This window comes from Elaeis guineensis, chromosome 15 (genome assembly GCF_000442705.2).
Source record: "Elaeis guineensis isolate ETL-2024a chromosome 15, EG11, whole genome shotgun sequence".
In the NCBI taxonomy this organism is placed as follows: Eukaryota; Viridiplantae; Streptophyta; class Magnoliopsida; order Arecales; family Arecaceae; genus Elaeis; species Elaeis guineensis.
In genome coordinates, this window is record NC_026007.2 from 18,960,260 (window position 1) to 18,986,461 (window position 26,202).

At 38.8% G+C, this 26,202-nt stretch overlaps 1 protein-coding gene across 1 annotated transcript; it reads right to left on the minus strand.

Moving 5' to 3' along the window:
• Nucleotides 1–3,855: 3,855 nt before the first annotated feature.
• Nucleotides 3,856–9,683, minus strand: LOC105057917 (uncharacterized). Its single transcript, XM_010940638.4, has 5 exons — nt 9,156–9,683; nt 8,790–9,080; nt 8,435–8,650; nt 5,182–5,412; nt 3,856–4,671 (listed from the first exon to the last, which is right to left on the minus strand). The coding sequence occupies exons 1-5, from the start codon at nt 9,546–9,548 to the stop codon at nt 4,348–4,350; spliced, it is 1,455 nt and encodes a 484-aa protein (XP_010938940.1). The 5' UTR covers nt 9,549–9,683; the 3' UTR covers nt 3,856–4,347.
• Nucleotides 9,684–26,202: the final 16,519 nt, after the last annotated feature.

Consider the following 26,202-nt stretch of genomic DNA (forward strand, 5'->3'; position numbering starts at 1 on the left):
GCCAGCTTGATTTTCAGTATTTAGTGGGCAGCTAGCAATTTTATGATTTTTCTGACCACATTTGAAACAAGCACCGATATTCCAATAGCAATCCTTGTCTGCATGATTTTTGCCACATCTGGAGCACGGCTCATCATCAATCTGTTGAGTCTTATTGTCTACTGCTCTCTTAGCTGATCTTTTGATGTTTTTATTATTCTGCCCTTGTATATCATTTGATCTTGCTCTCTTGCTTTGCCTTCTTTCCTTTTCCATGCGTTCTGCATTGACTTCCCTTTCAATTATCAGTGCTTTGTTTACCACATCGGCATAAGTTGTCAATTCATATGGAACCACATGTTTTTGAATCTCAGTTTTCAGTCCCATCTCAAACTTGTGAACACGTTCTTGCTCACCATCCACTAATCTCGGAGCAAATTTGGCTAACTCTGTAAATTTTGCTTCATATTCAGTCACACTCATACCCTTTTGCTTCAAATAGATAAACTCTTGCTCTTTCTGGATTCTTATACTCCGAGGAAAATACTGATCATAGAATACAATCCGAAACCTTTCCCATGTAAGTATTTCGCCGTCTTGTTCATGCTTGCGCTGTAGTCGCTGACACCAGTTGTATGCTTCTCCTTGTAGTAAATAAGCTGCATATCGAATCTTTTCTTCATCAAGACACTCTTGGACAGCGAAAGCCTTCTCCATCTCCATTATCCAGTTATCAGCCTCCAAAGGTTCGGTAGTTCCCTTGAAAGCTGGAGGAGCAAGCTTTTTAAATTCTGAAATATTGTTCCGTTGTACTGGTTGCTCTCCATGTTGTGGTGGTGGATGCTGATGTTGTTGTGTATCTCGTTGTATCTGCAGTTGTTCAAATATTTGCTGCTGTATTTGTTGTTGCGCTTGTACCATCCTGATTAGGGTCTGCATTAACTGAGCCATATCTGATTCTTGACGTGCTCTCGAAGTACTCCCATTAGGATCTACAACTCCCTCCTCCTGAGGGGTGCCACTGGTCAGATGGGGAGTGCTACCATCCCGTGGTTGTGATGTCTCTCTTGAAATTCCTTGGGTAGTTCTTGTCATTCTACGGGGAGGCATGGTAACCTTGTGGTAGTAAAACCTTATCAGATTCATTGATCTATTTGTTAGGATGGGTTTATTATGATGCTCATATTCTAACGTCCCAATATTCCTAATGTTTACCCACCTACACTCATACTGTGTCAAATTCTATGTGTCATAATTTATCCACTTATGCTCTGATACCATATTAATTGTCACGCCCCCGACCCGAGATTTGTGAATCGAGGGTCGCGGCAACCGCCGCATACTCATGAAGAACTCTCTCCATAAGCATGCAAGGCATCTCATCACGATATCAATGCATCGCAGTGGAATAAATTCAAATAATTATTATTCAACTTTAATTCAAGTAATTAAATCAAATGTCTTACATCCAATAAAATTTTTACTAAAACAATAAAGACAATAGATCTAAGTTCAATGAAGTTGACAATGCTAATCTCGCTTCTAAAAGCTCTGTCCCAATATTTCTTCCCACGCTTGAAATTAATTATCTGAATCTGAAAAATAGAAAGAAAGGTAATGAGCTAGACAGCCCAGTAAGTAACAAGTATCTCTACCAGATATTCAGATATTATTTAATTTTCAAGAACAATACTGCAAATAACATAAAAATATATTTCATGCTGATTTAATGCAAATCAAATATTTTTAAATATTCACATATAATAAATCCGATTCGATTTCAAAATACTCGTAACTCAACAGCCTCGACTATGACCAACGTTTAACCCCCATTGGCGGGGTCCACAGAATACCAGCGCACAACCCCCACTGGCAGGGTCCAGAAATACCAGCGCACAACCCCCACTGGCAGGGTCCACAAATACCAGCGCACGACCCCCACTGGCAGGGTCCACAAAGTACCAACGTATAATCCCCATTGGCGGAGCCCACTGAAACATAGTTAGGCTGAGAGCATAAATTCGATCTATATCAAAATACTTAGTACCACAATATATATCATAATCTTTCACTAAACATGTGTATAAATCGATATACCATAACATTTCAAAAGTATTTTCCTTTCAAAACATAATTTCATAAATCATGCATAATTTCAGAGAATAATTATTTATTTTCAGAATAAATATGGAATATCTCGAGAAGATGATTCATTACTTACTTTTCACGGAGCACTGAATGAACGGATCGACTAACTTCTAGGAGATTCTTCCGTGCCTATTATCCAAAATTATATTTTTACATTAATTTTAATTCAAAATTTAATCTAAATAAATCCCAAATCAAGACCTCACTTAAAATCAGACTCTTTCCTGAACTCGATCAAAATCATCAAATGAAGCCTTCCACTACGCTAATCTTAGAAGGATAACTTTAGAGAGAGAAAAATCCATCAAGAGAGAGAGAAACAAGCTAGAGAGAGAAAATTCTAGAGAGAGAAAGTAGAGAGAGAAAGTTCAATTCCAGAGGGAGAAAAATCAGGGTTCAGACAGAAAGAAGAGAAAGAAACTCTCTCTCTCATCAATTTATTTATTTATTTATTTATTTATTTATTTGTTTATTTATTTATTTGTTCATACATATATATATATATATATAAATATATATATATATATATTATTATTATTTTCTTCTTTTCTTTTTCTTCTTTTCTTTTTCTTTTCTTTTCTTTTTCTTCTTTTCTTTTTTTTTTCTTCTTTTTCTTCTTTTTCTTTCCTTTTCTTTTTTTCTTTTTCCTTCCTTCTCTTTTCTTTTTCTTCTTTTTCTTTTTCTTCTTTTCTTTTTTTTTTCTTTGGTTCCTTCCAGGCCGAACAGGGGACGGTGGGGGTTCTCCGGCCTTGACCGGCCGTTCGGGCCACGGTCGCCGCGGCGGAGGCCGGCGGCCGACGGGAATCACTCCTCCGGTCACGGAGGAGGGTGGCCGGCGATCAATTCCGATCGCCGGCGCCGGAAACTTCAAGGAAAAGAGACCCAAAAACAGAGGTCCCTTTCCCGACCGAAAATCGGCGATTTTTGTCACCGGCAGCCGCGCACAATTGCACGGGGAGGAAGAAGAAGAAAGAGGAGAAGAAGAGGGGAAACTTACCTTAACCTCCGGTGACCTCACCGGCGAGAAAACACGGCGAGAACCCGAACGATATCCGCGGCTTCGATTTGAGAAAAACGGAGAGAAAGAGAGAGGGAGGAGGTCGATCTTCAATCTAAAGGGGAAGGGGTCTTCTTATAGAGAGTCCTAGGACTCCGAAGGGTCCTAGGATTCCTGATTCGCTTGGGTTTCGCCGGAGAAGAAGACTCCTACCGGGAGTCTTCTTCCCGGTTGCTCTGTTTTTTTTTTTTTTTTTTTTTGGCTGGGCTGATTTTGGGCTATAACACTATTACTGATGGCAAAACCACTATTAGTAAAATTCTTGTAGTGGAGGTTGAGTCAAACTAAGTTCCATCATTTGGACTCTAATATAGGTTAGTTAAATCGAAACTTTCATTTTCGAGAAGGACTTGACCGGATGTTATCTTTTAATCCATAAAGAATTACACGAAGAGTCAGTAGACAAAGTTGATGTAGGAGTTGAAATCTACCTTCTATAGAAATTTAATATTTTTTATAATTATTTATATATTTTTTTTTAAGATATAGTATTATCTAAACTATGGGAGGAATCCTACTTAAATTATATAAGAGAGGACCTCACCAATATTATAAATAAGAAATATATACTTCAATTTATGATATATAGAAAGTCAATAAAAGAAAAAGACTTAGAGGTCTTCTTTTGCAATTCTTTTATTTTTTTTTATATTTTTTTTGAGAGATTCGTATTAAGTAGATTGAGAAAAATCTTTTTTTCTCCGATCAGATTATTTTGTTTATCAAAATATATAGTGCATTTGTTACATTTCACACACATATTTCCTTGATTTGACTCCACATCCATAGTGATAATTATGCTCCAACAAATCCATGTAGATACAAATCCATGCAATCCAAAAGAGTGCTTGGTCGACAGGGCCACTATCTCCATCTTTCTTTCTTTTCCTCATTGCTTTAGAGACTAAAATTACATCCTGCTGGAAGCAACGGTCGTTTAGTACCAAAGGAAAATCTGCTCTCAAATATACTAAATTTTCCAATCCTCCATTTTAGATGCCCTTTCCCGTAGTCGCTTATCGGATCTTGTGGCAGGAATTGCCACCACGTCTGACGTACAAGCAAAACTGATCCATTGAGGAAGTCCAAGGCCATGTGTTGCTGCAGTCCAGGGTTTGTTTTACTTCCCTCTGAAGTTATCTCATAGTACCTTAGGCTCAATATCATGGCCGGAACGTAGGAAAGTTATTTCCAATAGCCTGCAATGGCAAACGTTGGGAAAAATTGCAATGTGGATTCTTCAAGCGGCAGACCAGGACATGCTTCTCTTTCTCCCTGTGAGAGTCCAGCAATCTCTGCTGCTGGTCTTTGATCCTTTGAAGATCTTGGTTCCATTTCTCTGAATGTGTTTGAGAGGATGAAGTGGGGGGGAGAAAAAGCTCAGCCCTTGTTGATTGCAGCTTGATTTGGAGCTCAGAAGAAACCTGTTTCTGCAGCTCAGTCATCTTGTGCTCAGAGGCGCGTGCTCTTCGTTTCCACTCCAGCATCTGCAATACCACCGTTATCCTCAAAAATATTTACAAGCATAGAAAATAGATTAGATCAGATAGACTCAAAAATCCAGTGACAACTTGAACCAATGATGGGCACCACTTGATTCATCAATGGTCCAGTGAACATTATTACCTGTCCCCGAATTAGAATATATGATTATTGAATAAAATGAAGTAAAATGATATGAAGCCCTAATGCCATCAATCTCGCCGTGTTAACTTCATTTAGGTAAACGAGATGACAATCTTATAATGGTTGATGTCAGGTTGAGAGCTAGTAATAAACTGTTATGGACCGTAACTTCATCCATATGGCCAACCTCACCTAAATGCTTGCTACTTTGGTCAAAAACTGGAGAGTATATAACAAGGCATAAACAGCAAACATGATTTAATAACACATGTTTCAGACATATTTTTTATTTTAATTCACCTTGCACTTCGAATGGTTGAGAGAAATATATATGCATGGCATGGCCATGATGAGACGAAGGAAAAGCTTACTTGAGTCTGAATGGAGTGGATATTCATTTCAGAAGTAATGGAGCGATGTTGCCAGAGGTCCCTGGATGACTGGAGCTCCTCCATTTCCACCCTAACTTGTTCCAACATGCCTTGCATCTCACTCCATTGCTCTGTCTCTGACCTCACCTCCTCCATTATCCTCCTCACCACCTTCTTGCAGTTGCAGCAGTTCTCTGACCCCATCACAGCCCATCCCTTCTCCTCCTCCACCTGCAGCACATCAGAATACACTCCCAATTAATACAGCTTATGTTCTACCATAAAGAAATGCTGTTTTGCTCAAAAAACGAAGAGCATGCTGTTCCCTTACGACAACATCGCTGCTGTTATCTATCTGTTCAGTAAATCATGTACTGTTGGGGATTATTGTTTTCCCTGTAAACTTTAAAGGTGTTCTTATAGACCATTATTAATGCATCTTCATTGCAAGTGAGGTACAAGTTATCGATTTCTGTGCCTTGGTCGTACTATTCCTGATGATCAAAGACGTGAACCACTAAGATTAAATGCATGGCTCATGTTTGCAGTTCATAGAAAGACCTGATGCCATGCCAGCTGTTTTGGTGCAAGGAGAGAAGCTTCTCAGGAGAGCCACTAAGAGATCTACCAAGCAATTATCCTATATGAATAGGTCACATGCAGACGGAGGCACGATATCTGCAGCCTATTTTTATCTCTAGCAATCCTGTCGTGCAATGCATGAATCGTGAAGTGGTGATTGACTGGAGATAGAAAACAAAAAATAAAACCATGTCCTACATCCGGACATCGTGTTCAAGTATACCGGGAAGCCGTTTAGACTGCAATATATGACTATCACAACATATAGGATTGGATGGAGGAAGAAGAGACGCAGAATGGATCTCATAACCCTCCCCATACATACATACACGCGCGCGCGTGCGCACACGCGCGCACACACCCACACACACACACACACACACACACACACACACACATATATATATATATGAAGTTGGATGCTAGGGGGGAGGCAAGGCCTAAACATGGCACTTTTTGTTTCAAAAGTGAAGGCCAGCTGAGACAGGCCCTTGGGCTTCCAACGCAATGCGAGGGAAAATGAAACCGCGAAAGCTAAGGCAGGGAAGGGACCACGCCAACTCGGAGTCAGTTGATAATAATGCCTCCAAGGATCTGGGACACAATCCATGCCAAGCATTTAAACGTGGTGAGAGCATTAAACGACCACGTGTTGCATTCAAGGCTTTTCACACGAGAAGCAACATTTACTATGCTGGAGAGTGCATCATCTGAGGAATTATGAGCCTGAGCAATGGTAGGTTGGAAGTTGGAAGTCACATAGTAAGTATCGGACAGTATTGGTATAGCTGCTGACAACTGACAAAGGCTGCCATAGCTGTTTGGGCTACGCATAACCTTGGCTCAATTGTTTTTGTTTTTTGATGGAAAACCTAGCTTAATTCAAGCAAGTACAAACTCCATCAACAATCTCAGGAAAAAATCAGAATTGAATTCAAAGTTGTCAATCAAATAGTAAAGCAGCAGATATTGCTATATCATTGGGCACAACTAAAATGGAGGAATTAATTACATGCCGACGCAGGTGGGCGCGCCATCAGCCAGCCAGCCCTGGTCGTGTCCCCCTACCCTGGCACATACCATGCAGTGCCAAAATTACAAAAATTAAAAAAGCTTTTTTAAAATAATATTTTTAAAAATTAAATGGTGACAGCCCTGTATATTTCTAGATTTGAGCAGAGCCTAGTTGCACCGCTCTTGCCCTGACTTGGAATTCGACTTGGCTTTGGATATTAGTTTGCAGCTTCATGGCCCATATACGTAACTAAGATGTATATGTACACGTAATATATCGATTATTATAGTATAGGTACAAAACTAAATTTTGTTTCTAATATGAATACCATTAGTCATACATCTATCTGATTATATCATTAGTCAGCTTGTTTCCAACACAAGGTCATTTGTGACCCATTAGGCTGAGCTAAGATAGGTCTGTGTTATATCTTTCACACAAAAGAATAATCGATCTATTTTTATAAGGCTGACTGTTGGATCGCATCTTATACATATCTCAAAGCACTCTAAACTTTTCATTCATCGATCTATATAGTTCTCAAAATGAACATTGTGTGATCCAATGATGGATTCGTGTGAAGGAAAGTGAAGCCTTCGTTGCCGCAAAAGATACAACCTCTATCTGAGCTAAGATCACACACCACCCATGTTAAAAGGTTAGGGTATGGGCTAAGGAAAGCTTGGACCAAATGTGTTGTAACATGCATGGATTCTAAGCTTGGACCAAATGTGTTGTAACATGCATGGATTATAAGGCCATGTACTGTCCAGCAATCCAACCAAGGTGGGTCCGGCAATCCGACCAAGGTGGATCCCTGAGCGGCACGAATAGATAATGTTAGACCACGGTCCAAGCAAAAATCCCGTCGCACCATTATGAACTTTTCTATAATAATCACAAACCAACAATATTTCGAAGCACAACAGCTACCACCAACCATCCAAATCCCAAACTTCAAATTCAAAATCCTTTCTTTAGTTATAGGTTCCCCAAGATAATATTTGCGCTTATTGGACTCATTGATTGGACTGCTAATCATGACCAAGACCAGGAAAACGCATACCATTGAGCCTTATATATTTTCACTTTTACGTCATTCAGTGGGCACTTGATTACCAAACCAGAAAGCTTTTTATTTCTTTCTTTCTTTCTTTCTTTGGTGCAATCCACTTGTGATTAGGTAAATCCCCAGGCCGTAGTTGATTCGATCACATGGGATCCACTAAAAATAATAAAACCATGTCCCACTTGAAACACTACCCCAAAAGAACACAACAGGACATGAGCTCACGTTGAGAAACATCTGTGGTCGAGGACCAGTCAATGGTCTAATTTCTTGTCCTGCCATTTCCATGTCCCACTAAAAACCAGGCCTAAACCCTCAGTTGACCAAACTCTGAGGTCCCGACCGGAGTCTCTCCCAGCCCATTAACGCATATCATATAAGCGAAATCTTTTGTGCACCGCACGCGGTGATAAGATCATGCATGGAGCCGAAAAAAAAAATTATTTTTTTCTCACCGCTCTCCGGCTCTGCGCGTGGTCCGCGATTTTCTGCACCGCGCGCGGTGCACAAAGAATTTCTCATCATATAATACATGGAAAAGCCCGTTAAAGAACAGGCATCCCAACTTAAACAGGTTTGAGTTATACCTGTTGTGGATGGCAGTGTTGCGACTTCACTGCCATTTCCGTATGCTCGATCACTCTTCTGCGGCTGCAACACCTCATCATCTTGCTTTCGCTGCGACTAACGGTGGTGGAGTGAGAGTAGAAAGAGGAGTTGGCAGACAGCAGGCAACCGTACTCCTCCATCCTCTCCAACATCTCTTTGGACAGCCCTTCCATCCTCCTCCTCAGCATCTCCACCTTTTATTCCCAAAACATGAAACCAAAAAAAAAAAAGGAATAGTCACCGTCTAAATTGTTCGATCAAAACATGATCATAAGTAGAAATTTAGAGAAAAGCAACCCCAAAAAAATCACGAACTCCAGTGAGCACCATTACATCGGGAAACCGGCAAGGACGATCGGATTGAAGAGGAGAGTTTTCCTTATCATTTTTCTCCTCGGCGGCGATCTCTCGGACTTGCCTGACGCTGGTCTCGTCCGCCATCTTCTCGAGCTGCCGCCGGAGCACCGAAGCTTGCCGGTCGAAGTTACGCCCGCAGCTCCTCTCCTTCCCTCTCCTCCTACCACTCCTTTCCAGCTGCAACTCCTCCAGCTTCTCCTCCAGCTCCTCGATCTCCTCCTTCAACGCCGTCACCACGCTCTCACTCCCATCAATCTTCTTACTCCCCTAATTTCAAAACAACAACAAGATTTCAAATGATAAAGATATCGATAGACAAGATTGTAGGTTGAAATGAGATACCGAAATGAGAGTTTCCACGGCGGATCTCAAGATGGTCTCCATTTGAGCCCGATTCCTCTCCAGCTTCCGCCGTACCACCTCCCTCTCCATCCGGAGAAAATTGCACTCCGCCCGGAGGATCTCCACCTGAAACCTCCACCTCTCCTCCCCGGAACCCCCGTGGCTCTCGCCGGGCGAGGCTCTCCTCTCCGAACCTCCGCCGGCGAACGTCCTCTCCTCGTCTAAGAGAACCCCCAGATTCCTGCGGGACACCGACGGCAACCTCGTCGGCCGCGCCTTCGCCGCCGCCAAAGCCGCCTTCGCGGACCGGGACAGCCTGGACCTCCGCGGGAGATGGATGATCCTTGGAGTCGGTGCCGGCGGCGGATGCCACTTCCCTCGCCTCGCCGCCATCGCTTTCCCCAAATGGAAAGAACGGAAGCGATCTTTCGAAAGAAGGCAAGAAAAAAAGAAAAAGAAAAAAATGACACGGAAGCGAGAGCTGGAGGAGAAAATGGCCGGAGAGATGGGGAGAGGGGAAGAAGGCGTGTGACTGTTTTCTTGGAAAAGACGACGATTTTGAAAAGGATCTGACACCCACCTCCAATAATGACCAGATTGCCCCCTGTTTTCAATCATAGCCATTCATCAAAGATCCAATGATTGACGCATCTAATCACCATAGCCTGCCGAATCTCTCCGCCAAGCAATGATCACAGAAGTTGTATGGCGACAAATGATTTGGGTTGACTATGCCCCGATCCAATTTGACCCATTAAAATCCGGTGCGTCCCATTCTCGCATACCATGAAGCCATGTAGGGTTCAAATATTAGATACCTCCTGCATTCTGAATCGGATTTTGATTTTATAAACTTTGACATAACCCAACAGTTTTATACAGTACATGGGTCTATTTTGAGGCTTGTTATTAGTTATGCAACCCGATCCTATCCAAATTGACTCCAAAAAATTAATTTATGTCATTTTTTTATTTTTTTATTAAAAAAAAAATCTCCAAACTGATTAATCTACCACATAAAAAAATGTCAGCTATTGAGGTTGTTAACCTCTTAAAGAATTTTGATCATATTAAAAAATAATTTTGTATCGATCAAAATACAATTTGATTCAGAAGTAAGAATCTTTTATATGGAATAATTGTTAGTGAACAAATGTAGATAAGGATCTGACCAAATCTTATTATTTTGGGTTGGGACCAGATAATACATGACACTAATCCAATCCGAATGACTGACAAAATCTAAAATATTTTCTATATGTACCTAGCTCAACCCCAACTGATCATCTACTAGATTAGATTCAAGTCCAATATCAAGATCAGTACATGAATTAGGATCAAGCATGTCTTGGTGTCACTTGATCTATTTGCAACCCTAGTTCTCACACTTCTTTTAGTAAATCGGATGAATTAAACCATTTGAGTATGGTACATTCATGAGAATTAGAAAATAAAATATTTAGCAACATTTGAACTGAAATATTTGTCGAAAAATCTCACAACATGGATTCAATATGATTGGCCATATAAGATGCCATCCTATCAACTAGACTATTAGCTTCCACGTAAATATATGTGCAATCTCAATAAAGAGTAATGTGCTCATAAGAACCATAGTATATAAAAGGGGATGGAGTCTGGTATCAACAGAAGGTGGATCGTAAGGCCATCTAATAAGTATCTCCCTCCAAATAAATATGAGAAGCTCTTATTGTTTGTGTCACATAAGTCAACCCATCCCATACCATGCACAGTTCTGCCATTAGAATCATACTATCAAAAATATTTATAATAACAAAGCCACTACCATTATAAATGCACTTTCTATATACTATCATCAAAGTTAATGTTGAGAAAAAATGATGGTGGTAGCTTCAAAAAAAAAAAAAAAAAAAAAAAAAAAAAAAAAAAAAAAAAATATATATATATATATATATATATATATATATATATATATATATATATATATATAGAAACTACGTGCATAAAAGGAACCACAAGTCACTGCTACCATCAATAGTCAAGTAATCTACTATAGATTGGATTTAGGTCCAATATTAAGATCAATACATAAATTGGGTCAAACCAGGATCAAGTACGTCTTGATTTGATCTTACACTACAAGAAATCTGATTATTAGCGATAGCTAATTACTATTGTTAATAGTTATTTTGTCGACACTAATACTATTAGCGACGGCATCCCATCGCTAATTGATGATCGGAACAACCCTTGTCGCTAATTGTCATTATTTTTTTTAATTAGAAGAGTTAGAAAAACCTAACCTATGAAGTATTATATTATATAAAATATATGAAAGTCTGATTGTTGTGTGCATTGTGGGTTATAGAATTCAGATCTGACCCATACACAGATATATATGGGGATCCCAAAGCAGGTTACAGATTTACATGTTTTTAATTACAAGTGAATGTTTTGGTGCAACCATAAGATCGATCCTACTAGGGTTACTGGATGCTTGATCAGTTAACTTGTGAGTCTCATATTTTCCATCAGTGTTGAACGATTGTATATAATCTGAAAATTTTTTAAGGTAGTTCTGACTTGCTAAATTGAATCAAAGTCTTCTTTTCTAACTCATTCTGCCCAGAAATTGAAGAGATCTGTGATTTGTCGAGTTACATATTATGGAAGGTAGGCATGAAAATTAAAGCATATTTTGTTTCTTTCTTTCAACAGACACCATAACTCCGTAGCAAAGAGTATATCTAAGCATTTGGCAGGAGTGTCTTCTGCTTCTCTATTGTTCCATAGCAGCTCTTAATTGCCGCTAATTGTCACTATTAGTGATAGATTTTTTAGCCGTCACTAATAACAACTATTACTAACGGCATTTGTGATGGCTAAATTTCATCGTTATTTATTTTTTTATTTTTAAATTAAATTTTAAAATTTTAAAAAAAATTAACGATAGCTATTTTATCATTAATACTATCAATAATAGTTAATTTATTTTTTAAAAAAAATATGTAATTATATTTTTTAAAACTTATTTTAATTAATCATAATCAATTATGATTCTTAACATCTGTTTTAATTAAAATCTAAAGATAATATGATAATCATAAATAATAAATTAATTATATTATATTAAAAATATAAATTATATAATTTTACAAGTAGTATCAAAAAAAATATAATACATCAAAACAAAAGAAAATTAGGTCTGATTCTCCTCATGGTCCTCCTTCTTATCCTCTTGCTCCTCTTCAGTAACTGATAGATGAGAGCCGGATGTCCCAACATCCTGATGAAGGATCGTATTGCATACTGGATCGATTAAATATTGAAATAGTGGATTTCAAAAATAAAATCAATCCAGTATTCGATGCATAGATCTAAATCAGAAAATAAAATTATAAATCAGCATAAAAATAAAGATTGTGATAATCTCATGATCACCTTGCATAGGTAGTAATTCACAGTGATTGATGATCGTGGATATGAGAAGATCCACTGTCGAGCCGCACAGGTGTTTGATCTCTATAGATATCTATTAGAATTAACCTTGGATTATTCTTCTTATGATAGATTTGTCTTCTCCAAGATGATCTGCGGCCTTTCTGGATCCTAGATCAATTCTTAATTTTCTTCCTCACGATCTCAACGCTTGAGACCTCGCTTTCTTCTTTTCTTGACACTAAACAAGAATTTGTTGGGAATAGTGTCCCAAAGCCGATCGTCAGCCTGTTGACGGTTGTGCTCATTTTTATATTTGTACATGAATTATGAATTAATAAAAATTATTTTGATATTTTTCATCATAAAATGTTTCATCTTCTAATGAACTCCTATGTTGTGGTGAAGTCCTTAGGACTATTTAGACTCGACAAAGAAGGATTTATCGTTTAGTCCTTAAATCTGTTCGCGATCAAATGATACGTTGTTACCAAGGACGACAACGTTTATCAAGTATAGGTCGTTGTGTGCCATATAGGTTGATTGTCCTCTTAACCAATGAGTGTAGAGACACTGGTATGGCATACAGGTGAGATGTAAGGGTACATCTACACTGAACGTGACGGACTCTGGAGCTATTTTTGCTGTCATGATTTGCTCCGATGGAATATGGATATAAATATTCTTCTGACCTGAGACCGCCACGGTGACTTGTAAGCAACTCACTGCACTTAGGCACTGGACTACCTGAATTTTTAATTCAGTGACGGAAGGCTGCTGGGTGTAGTCAAGTACTTGACTTGTCGGTGCGTATGTCAAGATGGGATTGACCACTCCAGTTTAGGAGTTGTGTACAGTCGTGTTTCAATTTAGCAAAATCTTGGCCAGGGTAGTCCTTGTGAGGAGTCACAGGACTGTTTGAGATGAGCACGATTCGGATGATCTAATCAGGATTGACAGTTTAACCCTGAGTCATCCTAAACACAGGGGTCAAAAGGATGAATTATACAGTAACCATATTCATGTAGGTTTTGAGTGTTGCGATTGCGACTCTTCGACCTATCCGGACGTCGGGTACCATTGCTAGATAGTCACTTCGATTAGTACAGAAATTGATTCCTGTGCTACCGGCTTAGGTTCGAACCGTGGGGTCACATACATTAGAGGTTCCTATCTGATTTGATGGCTGGTGTAGAATCCTACATGTTTGAGATTCAGTGATCGAGAATCAGGATTCTCTAATCACGAGTTCCACACATTATAGGTACCAGGGTCAAGAGTTCCACTGGTTGGGACTTTTCGATCAGGGTTACATATCGATGAATTCCGATGCCCGATTGTCCATCGAATTTGGACTCAGTATTTATGAGAGATTTAATTAATGATTTGATCGCTAATTAACTCAATTTGATTTAGTAATTATTTTTGGATCAAGTCCAATTGAATTGGATTCAGTTGGGTTTGACCCGATTAGGTTAAGAGTTGACCTAATCGTCGAGATGGTTTGGTCCCTAATTTGATCAGGGGTTGGGCTTAATCAATTTCTGATTTGATTAGGATTTTATTAAGCCTAATTAAGTCTAATTAAGTTGAGTTTAAATTAGTCTAATTGGATCTAACTTATTTGGTTCAATTAGGTTGGTTTAAATAATGAAACCACCTTGACCCAATCTCCATGCGCCACCTCACTTCCATTGCACCCATTTGAATTCATGAGAAGGAACTTGTCATAAATTTTTTCCTCATGCCAAGCCCTCTCCATGCCCCACTTTAATGTGCCAAATGAATGGATAAGGATGATTGGTTGGCCATTCAAATTCAAACTAAAGTTTGAATTTGAATGGGCAATCAATCTTTGCACTTTATCCCCTTTTTTAACGCCCCATTTATTACATGAGAAAAATATTTCTCATGAAATCACTCCATGCACAATTTTTGCCATGCCTCACGCCTTTAGTGGATAAGGGATGAGTTGGTATCCATTTGAATTCAAATTTTGATTTGAATTCAAATGGGTAATTACTCATCTTTATCTTTTCTTTTGGATAAAACGTTTGACGTTGTTATAAAAGGAGGAGAAGAGTGGGGCGTGTAGGAAGAAGATTTTTGGAGAAAAATTTTGGGGTGTGAGGAAGTCTTGTGCGTGAGAAGGAAGTTCATATCCTTCCAAGAGAAAAAGAAAGAAAAGAAAGAAAAGTGGGTGCAAGATTTTCGGTGAGTTCCCTAGAGTTTTAAACTGGAGTTCGAGAAGTGAAAAAGTGAACTACGAGTGTCGTGAGCCCACAAAATCTCAGAGAGATCTTCAACATCCTCTCGAGCATGCCTGTTGATGATCTAGAGCATCTGAAGAATCGATAGACATCGATCGAAGAGTTCGATCAGCATCGACTGTCAAAAGGGCTCTCAACGAGCTAGCACTCGTGAGGAGTCGATCAGATCGGGAGCTTCGTGTGGACAATCCGCAGAGGTCAGATACACTGTGTGACTGCATCGCGATGATCAGACTCTCTTGATGGTGATCAGATTACGGCGATCTACAACCCGCACAAAGGTATTGTGTTCTGAACACATTACAGTAAAGTATTTACTGTTCGAATTTGAATTTCAAATTTAAATGAATGCATGCTATATATCATATTTAGATCCTAGTGTAGGATAAATTCATGTTAATTAATTAGATTAATTAATAATTTTTACGATAAAATAGTGATTTTAAAAAAAATTTAAAATTACCATTTTACCCCTGCACTAAATTTCACTACAAATGGTATCAGAGTGGGTTCTTAGATATGATATATATATTTGCATGCATAGATTAAGTTGTAATCTAAAAATTTAAATTTAAAATTTATTTAAAATTTAAAATTCAAAATTTAAAATTTGAAATTTAAAATTTAAATTTTGAAATTGATATATTTAGATATACTTGATCCAAGTAGCAAGTAATCGAATTGGGTTGGTTGCTATGGCCGTCCGGTCATAGGAGAAAAGTAGGGTTTAAAGGTCCTCTCCTCCCATTCGATGGGGTCTCTTATGGCGGTAGGGGTGCCGCTGCAATTATATCTCATGCAGATGAAGCAGTGAAAGAAATTAATTGTAAAGGTTCAATTGTGAAATTTATCATAAATATGTTAGATTAGATCTAAAAGAATATTCATGATTTATTTTGATTGAGTTATTTTCTGTTTTGTAATTAGCAATAGGATTGCTATTTATGAAATATGCTGATCTATTTGTGAAATGAGTCAACATATTTGGTGAATAGAAAATAAAATCTTTCAAATTTAAAAATTATTTTTGAAATGCCAACCCCTGACCCATCAGCCCAAATACTTAATTAAAAGAATTAAGTGTTGTCTAATAGGTCTAGAATTATGAATTAAGACCTAAGACAATTGCATAAACTTGTGGGTCAATGGGTTAGATGGATTAGGTCCATAATTGGGTTAGACCTAAGGTTAGCTTAAAGAAATAGACTAAATTAGAGTAATTGGTCAAATCTCATCAAAAGTTGAATTAGATTAGGTCAAGGATACTCTAGACTCAACTCCAATAGTTGTAGTTGAATGGGTCCATGTCTTTAACTAGACCAAGATGGACTTAATTCATGGCTACATGGTGGAATCCTATTTACTAAGTTGATCAAATTAAAACTAATGAACCAGTTGGTGTCTAAGGTAAGTTTGGCAGTTTGACTAGTGATTTTTAAGCGGGACCTACTCGTAGTGATTCGATCTCTGACGAGTTAATGGCTTATCCCCACCACTGATCTCACTTACCTGGCCAACCTGGTGAATTAGATTTTGATTAGATCACTTGGTGATTAGGGCTCACCCATGTCATTAGGTAAATCAGTTTGACTGATTTAGGTGCTCCTAATGCCAGCTTTAATTAAATCTTTTTTTTTAATCTAATTTGATGAAGTCAGTGGGAGGATTGAAATTGGCTGGATATTTTTTTTCATCTATCCTTTAATAAAATCCTCAAAAATTATTAGGTCCCTAAAAATGATTAAGTTATATTGATAACTAAGTCATAGCCTCCCATTAAGTGAGTGATAATGAGTCCATTAGTTTAATAATCATTGGAGGCCCAAAGGCCTGGTGCTTATTGACTAATGGAATTATCATTCATAATATGATAATTTGGTTTGAGTCTTTCTGATGATGGTCAGGTTGGCCGACCAAAGTCGGGCCTGATCATTTATTGATCCGATTCATCAAATCAAATCATGTTAATGGTTGGACCTAACCAGATCTTTTCAGTAGAGGCCAAAGCCTACTAATTAGGTTCTGGGGCAAAATCAATTACTAGAAGTTGTTTAGAGAAACAACTGGTTATGAACCTACCCATAGATGCACATGAGTTGACCAACCAAAGTTGGGCTCGTGTGTAGTCTGTGTGGATTCTAGTACCCACTAAGAAATTAAAGTAATTCCTCGAATTGGAGGTTGAGGCTACCAGTTCGTAAAAATACTGGGAGAAACTTTAAACTAAAGTCCAAATCTTTAGTATTTATAATTTATGTACTAATAGAGGTCTGATTTTTCTTTATGCAGCTATGGCCACTAACCTGTCGCTCCGGTCATTATTAGATAATGACAAGCTCATGGGACCTAATTTCAATAGCTGGTATCGAAAATTAAAAATCGTCCTTGAGCATGAGTGGATCCTTTATGTAATAACAGATCCGGCACCTGAGAAGCCAGCCCCAAACGTTAGAGGGACGGTCCGAGACACTTATCAGAAGTGGCTCAACGATCGCACCACCGTTCGGTGCATTATGCTGGCGGTAATGAATGATGAGTTCAGCCGCAGGTTCGAGAACGTCCAGCCACAGGAGATGCTTCAAATGTTGAACTACTCCTTTGGCATGCCTGACGATATTGAAAGGCACAAAATTAGTTATGCCATTTTCAATGCTCGGATGAGGGATGGAGCCTCAGTCACTGATCATGTACTGTACATGACCGAAATGATTGAGCGCTTAAGTAAACTGGGCTTTCCCCTGTACGAGCAGCTCGGTAAGGATGCGATCCTTAATTCATTCCCAAGTCCTTCCTCCCCTTCCTTACTCATTTTCGGATGACAAAGCCTACAGTGAACTACCACGGCTTGTTGGGGTTGCTGCAGAACTTTGAGAAGGATCACCAGCTCCATAAGGAGTCGGTGAATGTTGTGGGAGGGTCTTCTTCTGGTCGTCGACCCTTTAAGAAAGGAAAGAAGAAGAACAAGAAGAAGAAGAATAAGAAGGTGCAGCTGCATGCTGGGACGTCTGCACAGGATCAGATCAAGAAGCGCAAGCCTGACCAGAGCCAGGCGGAGTGCTTCTTTTGCAAGAAGCAGGGGCACTAGAAGAGGAACTGTCCTCTATACATTGCCTCTCTGGACCCGAACAGGCCGAAGAAGAAACAAGGTACTTATATGATAACACCTTGCAACTTTTCCATTTGTGATACTACTGCCTGGGTATTGGATACTGGAAGCCCTTATCATATTTGCAATTCGATGCAGGGTCTGCAGGTTAGTAGGAGATTTGATGAAGGTGAGAGATTCCTGAATGTTGGAGATGGAAGCAAAGTTTAAGTTCTAGCATTAGGAATCATGAACCTTGTAATCAATTCTCGAAACGTAATTCTGAATGAATGTCACTATTGTCCAAGTTTTTTATTAAATATTATTTCTGTAGGCCTTTTGGCCATGAACGGTTATCAATTTTTAATAAAAAGAAACGTTTGTAATATCATTTTGAATGGTGTTACAATATTTGTTGGACAACTTAATAATGAAATTTACTTTCTATCACAACCTGTTAATGTGGTTCAAACCTCCGATAAATACCCTAGAATAGATAATGTGTCAGAAGTCTACCTTTGGCACTGTAGGCTAGGTCATATCAATAAGAACAGGATAAATAGATTGGCTCAAGAAGGAATTCTTGAAATAGGTGATTGTGAATCACTTCCAACCTGTGAATCCTGTCTTCTTGGTAAAATGACCAAATCACCTTTTACTGAAAAAGGTGAGCGAGCCAGTGAACTCTTGGGTTTGGTACATTCTGATGTATGTGGACCCATGAGCTCAAGTGCAAGAGGTGGATATTTCTACTTCATAACCTTCACAGACGACCTATCGAGGTATGGGTATGTCTATTTAATGAAACATAAATCGGAGTCATTTGAAATGTTCAAACTATTCCGAAATGAAGTAAAAAAATAAACTGAAAAGTATATTAAAACTCTTCGATCTGATCGAGGAGGTGAATACCTTTCCAATGATTTTCTGGCATATCTTGGGGAGAATGGGATTCTCTCTCAGTGGACTCCTCCTGGAACACCACAATATAATGGTGTATCTGAAAGGAGAAATCGGACCTTGTTGGACATGGTTCGATCCATGATGGGATTTGCTGGTCTGTCGATCTCCCTGTGGGGATATGCACTCGAATCGGCTTGTTACCTTCTAAATAGAGTTTCGAGTAAGTCTATAACCAAAACGCCATATGAGATATGGATAGGACGTAAGTCAGTACTCTGGCACCTTAGGGTTTGGGGGTGTCCGACTTATGTTAAATATTGAATTACGGATAAGCTTGGACCTAGGTCTGACAAGTGTAATTTTATAGGGTACCCAAAAGAGACCAAAGGGTATTACTTCTACCTAGCTGATGAACAAAAAGTATTTGTCAGCCTTAAGGCAATCTTTTTGGAAAAAGAGTTTCTTGATGAAGGAACTGTTGCCTCTAAGGTCGAACTTGACGAAGTTCGACAGGTGAAAAAATCAATACAAGTTGCTGAACCTGAACCGAATTTGGTTAGATCAGATCCGGAGCCCATTGTTCAAGCACCCTTAAGGCGATCTAGTAGAGTACCACGTCAACCGGATAGATACTATGGTTTCTTGGTCCGGAACGGCGATCCTATCGAACTTGATGAAAATGATGAGGATCCGATCACCTACATGGATGCAATGCAAAGATCCAACTCTGAGAAATGGCTGGAGGCCATGAAATTCGAAATGGAGTCCATGAAGGTCAACGATGTGTGGACATTGGTTGACCCACCCAAAGGAGTAAAACCCATAAGGTGTAAGTGGGTCTTCAAGAGGAAGAGAGGCGCAGATGGAAAGGTGGAAACCTATAAAGCTCGTCTGGTTGCCAAGGGATATCATCAACATTATGGTATAGACTATAACGAGATGTTTTCTCCTGTGACAATGCTCAAATCCATTTAGATTATGCTTGCGATAGCTGTCCATCTGGACTATGAAATCTGGCAGATGGATGTGAAGACAGCTTTCCTAAACGGAGAGCTGGATGAAGAGGTATATATTGTACAACCTGAAGGATTCACATCCACAGATGAGTCTAAGGTGTGCAGGCTACAGAGGTCCATTTATGGACTTAAGCAGGCATCACGGAGTTGGAACATACATTTTGATAAGATGATCAAGACGTATGGCTTCGTTAAGAATGGAGAAGAGTCCTGCATTTATAAGTGGGCTAATGGTCCAGTTGTAGTATTTCTTGTATTGTATGTGGATAACATTCTCTTAATCGGGAATGATGTCCCTGCATTATAGGGAATAAAGATTTGGCTGTCGTCACAGTTCTCCATGAAGGATCTGGGAGAAGCTTCTTACATTCTAGGGATGAGGATCTATAGGGATAGATCTAAAAGGTTGCTTGGTTTATCTCAGTCCACGTACATTGATACTATGCTGAAGAGGTTCAGCATGGAGAATTCCAAAAAAGGCTATCTTTTGATAGGCCATGAAATTTCTCTCTCGAAGAGGGATTGTCCGACAATACCTCAAGAGAGAGAGCGTATGGGTAGAATTTCATATGCTTCGACAGTGAGATCTATCATGTATGCCATGACATGTACACGACCAGATGTGGCATACCCACTAGGGGTAGTGAGTAGATACCAATCTGATCCAGGGGAGAATCACTGGAAGGTTGTTAAAACCATCATGAAGTATTTAAGAAATACTAAGAACCTGTGGCTTGTTTATGGTGAATCGGACTTGAGACTTATAGGGTTTACAGACTCTAGTTTTCAGTCTGATCACGATGACAGCAAAAGTGTATCAAAATTTATTTTTACCCTTAATGGTGGGGCTATCTGCTGGAAAAGTTCCAAGCAGCATACAGTGGCTGATTCAGTTTGTGAGGCGGAGTATGTCACTACATCAGATGCTGCCAAAGAAGCAGTGTGGCTGAAGAAATTCATCACCGAGCTCAGAGTAGCACCCTCCCTTGTTGGTCCAGTTCTGCTCTACTGTGACAGCTTTGGAGCCATTGCTCAGGCGAAGGAACCAAAGGCACACCAGCGGACGAAGCATATTCTGCATCGCTACCATCTCATCCAAAAAATTATGGATCAAGATGACATCGATCTTCAGAAGATCGATGAAAAGGAGAACCTAACCGACCCATTCACTAAAGCCATTACAGTGAAGGAGTTCGACAACTACAAGTCGAAGATGGGTATTAAATACTGCACCGATTGGCTTTAGGCCAAGTGAGAGATTGTTGGGAATGGTGTCCCAAAATCAATCATCATCCTGTTGACGGTTGTGCTCATTTTTATATTTGTACATGAATTATAAATTAATAAAAATTATTTTGATATTTTTCATCACAAAATATTTCATCTTCTAATGAACTCCTATGTTGTGGTGAAGTCCTTAGGACTATTTAGACTCGACAAAGGAGGATTTATCGTTTAGTCTTTAAATCTGTTCGCGACCAAATGATACGTTGTTACCAAGGACGACAATGTTTATCAAGCATAGGTCATTGTGTGCCATATAGGTTGGTTGTCCTCTTAACTAATGAGTGTGGAGACACTGGTATGGCATACAGGTGAGATGTAAGGGTACATCTGCACTGAATGTGACCGACTCTGAAGCTATTTCTGCTGTCAAGATTTGCTCCGATGGAATATGGGTATAAATATCCCTCCGACCTGAGACCGCCATAGTGACTTGCAAGCAACTCACTGCACTTAGGCACTGGACTACCTGAAATTTTAATTCAGTGATGGAAGGTTGCTGGGTGTAGTCAAGTACTTGACCTGTCGGTGCGTGTGTCAAGATGGGATTGACCACTCCAGTTTAGGAGTTGTGTACAGTCGTGTTTCAATTTAGCAAAACCTTAGCCAGGGTAGTCCTTATGAGGAGTCACAGGACTGTTTGAGTTGAGCACGATTCGATCAGGATTGACAGTTTAACCCTGAGTCGTCCTAAACACAGGGGTCAAAAGGATGAATTATACAGTAATCATATTCATGTAGGTTTTGAGTGTTACGATTGCGACTCTTCGACCTATCCGAACGTTGGGTACCATTGCTAGATGGTCACTTCGATTAGTACAGGAATTAGTTCCTGTGCTACCGGCTTAGGTTCGAACCTGTGGGGTCATACACATTAGAAGTTCCTATCCGATCTGATTGCTGGTGTAGAGTCCTACATGTTTGAGACTCAATGATCGAGAATCAGGATTCTCTGATCACAAGTTTCACACATTATGGGTACCGGGGTCAAGAGTTTCACTGGTTAGGACTTTTCGATCAGGGTTACATATCGATGAATTCTGATGCCCGATTGTCCATCGAATTTGGACTCAGTATTTATGAGAGGTTTAATTAGTGATTTGATTACTAATTAACTCAATTTGATTGAGTAATTATTTTTGGATCAAGTCCAATTGAATTGGATTCAGTTGGGTTTGACCCGATTAGGTTAAGAGTTGACCTAATCGTCGAGATGGTTTGGTCCCTGATTTGATCAGAGGTTGGACTTAATCAATTCCTGATTTGATTAAGATTTTATTGAGCCTAATTAAGTCTAATTAAGTTGGGTTTAAATTAGTCTAATTGGACCTAACTTATTTGGTTCAATTAGGTTGGTTTAAATAATGAAACCACCTTGACCCAATCTCCATGCGCCACCTCACTTCCATTGCATCCATTTGAATTCATGAGAAGGAACTTGTCATGAATTTTTTCCTCATGCCAAGCCCTCTCCACGCCCCACTTTAATATGTCAAATGAATGGATAAGGATGATTGGTTGGCCATTCAAATTCAAAATAAAGTTTGAATTTGAATGGGCAATCAATCTTTGTGCCTTATTCCTTTTTTTAATGCTCTATTTATTACATGAGAAAAATATTTCTCATGAAATCACTCCATGCATAATTTTAGCCATGCCTCATGCCTTTAGTGGATAAGGGATGAGTTGGTATTCATTTGAATTCAAAATTTGATTTGAATTCAAATGTGTAATTACTCATCTTTATCTTTTCTTTTGGATAAGACGTTTGACGTTGTTATAAAAGGAGGAGAAGAGTGGGGCGTGTAGGAAAAAAATTTTTGGAGAAAAATTTTGGGGTGTGAGGAAGACTTGTGCATGAGAAGGAAGTCCATATCCTTCCAAGAGAAAAAGAAAGAAAAGAAAGAAAAGTGGGTGCAAGGTTTTCGATGAGTTCCCTAGAGTTTTAGTCTGGGGTTCGAAAAGTGAGAAAGTGAGCTACGAGTGTCATGAGCCCACAAAATCTCAAGAAGATCTTCAACATCCTCTCAAGCACATCTGTTGACGATCTGAAGTATCCAAAGAATCGACAGACATCGATCGAAGGAGTTTGATCAACATCGGCCGTCAAAAGGGCTCTACAATGAGCTAGCACTCATGAGGAGTCGATCAGATCGGAAGCTTCATGTGGATGATCCACAGAGGCCAGACATGCTGTATGGCTACATCGCGATGATCAGACTCTTCCGACGGTGATCAGATTGCGGCGATCTACAACCCGCACAAAGGTATTGTGTTCTAAACACATTACAGTAAAGTGTTTACTATTCGAATTTGAATTTTAAATTTAAATGAATGCATACTATATATCATATTTAGATCTTAGTGTAGGATAAATTTATGTTAATTAATTAGATTAATTAATAATTTTCACTGTAAAATAGTGATTTTGAAAAAATTTTAAAATTATCATTTTACCCCTGCACTGAATTTCGCTACAGAATTGCCCAACTACCTTAGGTGTGTGGAGATGGGGACACCCAACCCTTGGGTGTTGGATGGAGATGAGAGGGAGAGGAGGGCATGGACACAAGAAGAGGGATCTAGAAAATTAGATTTTCATTCTTAGCAAATCATAAAAGGCTACCTATTAAATAGACCCCTTGATTCGAGTCCAAATCAAAACCAAATTGGCATTAAAAGGCTGGTCGTTATCACATAATGACACTTTTCTTTTAATCTAATTTTTTTTTAAAAAAATCAAGCCCAATTGGAAAGGCCCACACCCAAAATGAAAAGTAGAGGCAGCCCACCTATCCTTCTCGAGTGTGCAATAGAGAGAGCACTTTCTCTTCATGCAAAAATTAGAGAGGGGCATGCACCTCTCTCATTCTCCATGCATTTTTCAGAGGCGTGCGCCCCTGGAATATACCAAAAGAAGAGGGGGTGTGTGCCCCCTCTAGATCTCATCTAGAGGTGGCGTGCATCCCACTCTTCCTTCCAAATAATCCATGCCAAGAAAGGAAAATCAAGAGAGAAGAAGAGGAGGGCTTGCATCTCCTAATTGGTTTGATCTAGTCCTCTTGGGCACCCAATTAGGTGCTCTTCTAAACCCAAATTAAAATGGATTTAGATTAGAAATAAGGCTAGACATAGACTTGATCTAATCCTTATTTAATAAAAAATTTAAGTCCAAAGAAGAAATGAATTTAACCATATGCTAGCATGGTGCACCTTAACCCAATAGGATTTTATAAATCCTAATCCAATTGTGATTTCACAAGCCCAATTGATCAATGTAAGATTAAATCTCTTAATACATGACCCCGTAGGTTCAATTTTGTTTGATAGTAAGATATACCATGATCTCCATCACAGTATCATTCAAACTCTTTTCAATCGATCTAAAATTATACTCATGGGTCCCATAATTCATCGATGACATCTAGTAATATATAGTAGCAATCTATCAGAATTGAAGAGATGAATCTCTAGGTGCAGTTATCGTATGATTTAGTTCTTCTATCATGAGTCCCGATAGGACAGAGGTCAAGGATAACTCGTCAAATCTCTTTTCTGTCATATGTTAGAATCAATCGATTTGAGTCTGATGTGAAATCTTATGAAAACACTTTTAATTTTCCATCATTCACACTGCTATGGCCATAGACTTTAAAACTCAATCTCATGATCTACATAGGACTATTCTTGTTCTATCGAGATCGATAGATTCTATTTTGATGCAATCCAATTTTTATAATGAACATACTGTAGCCAACATACACCTCAAGGCTCCATATGGCTAGAAAATCGAATTATGGTGTACTCAAACTAAAACACCCTTAAAGTAAATGATCGATGCACCTCAGGTCAAAGAACTAAACGCACTACTGCAGCTATAAATATGTCATTGATAAGAAGATAGATATCCTAGTGACTATTTGTGATTGATGATGCTCAATATCCTTATTCCTAACAAGCACTTGTACTTTCACTCTAATATCTCCACACTATAGATTTAAGACTCATCTATTTGAAAGAAGCGAACATACACTCATCTTTCTAGATCAATCATCATCTCTGAGATGATTCTATGATTGGGGATAATTTATAAGTTAACTAATAATAGCACATGTCTCAAATTCTTAATTTTTAAGAATATGCGTTATCATACCCATTAACTTAATGGACAATTCACAGATATAATAAATTTAGATGTGAATGGATAAAAATTTAGATTTTATTAATATAAAAGTTAATTATACAAAATATGTTCTAAAAAAATTTTATAGGTGTCAGCCAATCTGGCTTCTAGGATATATATCGATCCAACAAACTTTCACTTACACTAAAGTCAATTAACTACAAATCTAAGTTCTATCTTCTCAAGATAGACTTCAGTCTTTTGCTGGCTCAATTACTTCATCAGTGAGTCAGCCACATTGTCTGTGGAGTCGACTCTCTTCATCTCGATGTATTTTTTCTTGAGATAAATCACGGATAAGGTGGAACCGCCGCTTGATGTGCTTAAATTTTTGATAAGATCTCGGCTCCTTAGCAAGGACTATGGCACTATTATTGTCGCAATAAAATAGAATGGCATCACATCCAGCTCAGTAACAAACTTCTTGAATCAAAATACCTTCTTCACAGCTTTCGATGCAGCGATGTACATTGCTTCTATGGTGAAATCTGCTGTGACAATCTGCTTGAAATTCTTCCAGCTCACAGAACCACTATTACACAAAAAAATACTACCTAATGTCGACTTTCGATCATCAATATCAGACATAAAATCTGAATCAATATACCCTTATACTTTCAGATCTCTATTGCTAAAGATCAAAAACATATCCTTAGTCCTTCTCAAATACTTAAGGATATATTTCACAGAAGTCTAGTACTCTTTTTTAGATTTGACTGATATCTACTTGTGACACTCAAAGCATGGGCGATATCATGTCATGTACAAAGTATGACATACATGAGGCTCCTTTAGCCAAAGCATAAGGGATCTTGCTCATGTGTTCTATCTCTTCTGATGTGTTGGGGCATATCTTTTTGAAGAGATGGATACCATGTCTGAAGGA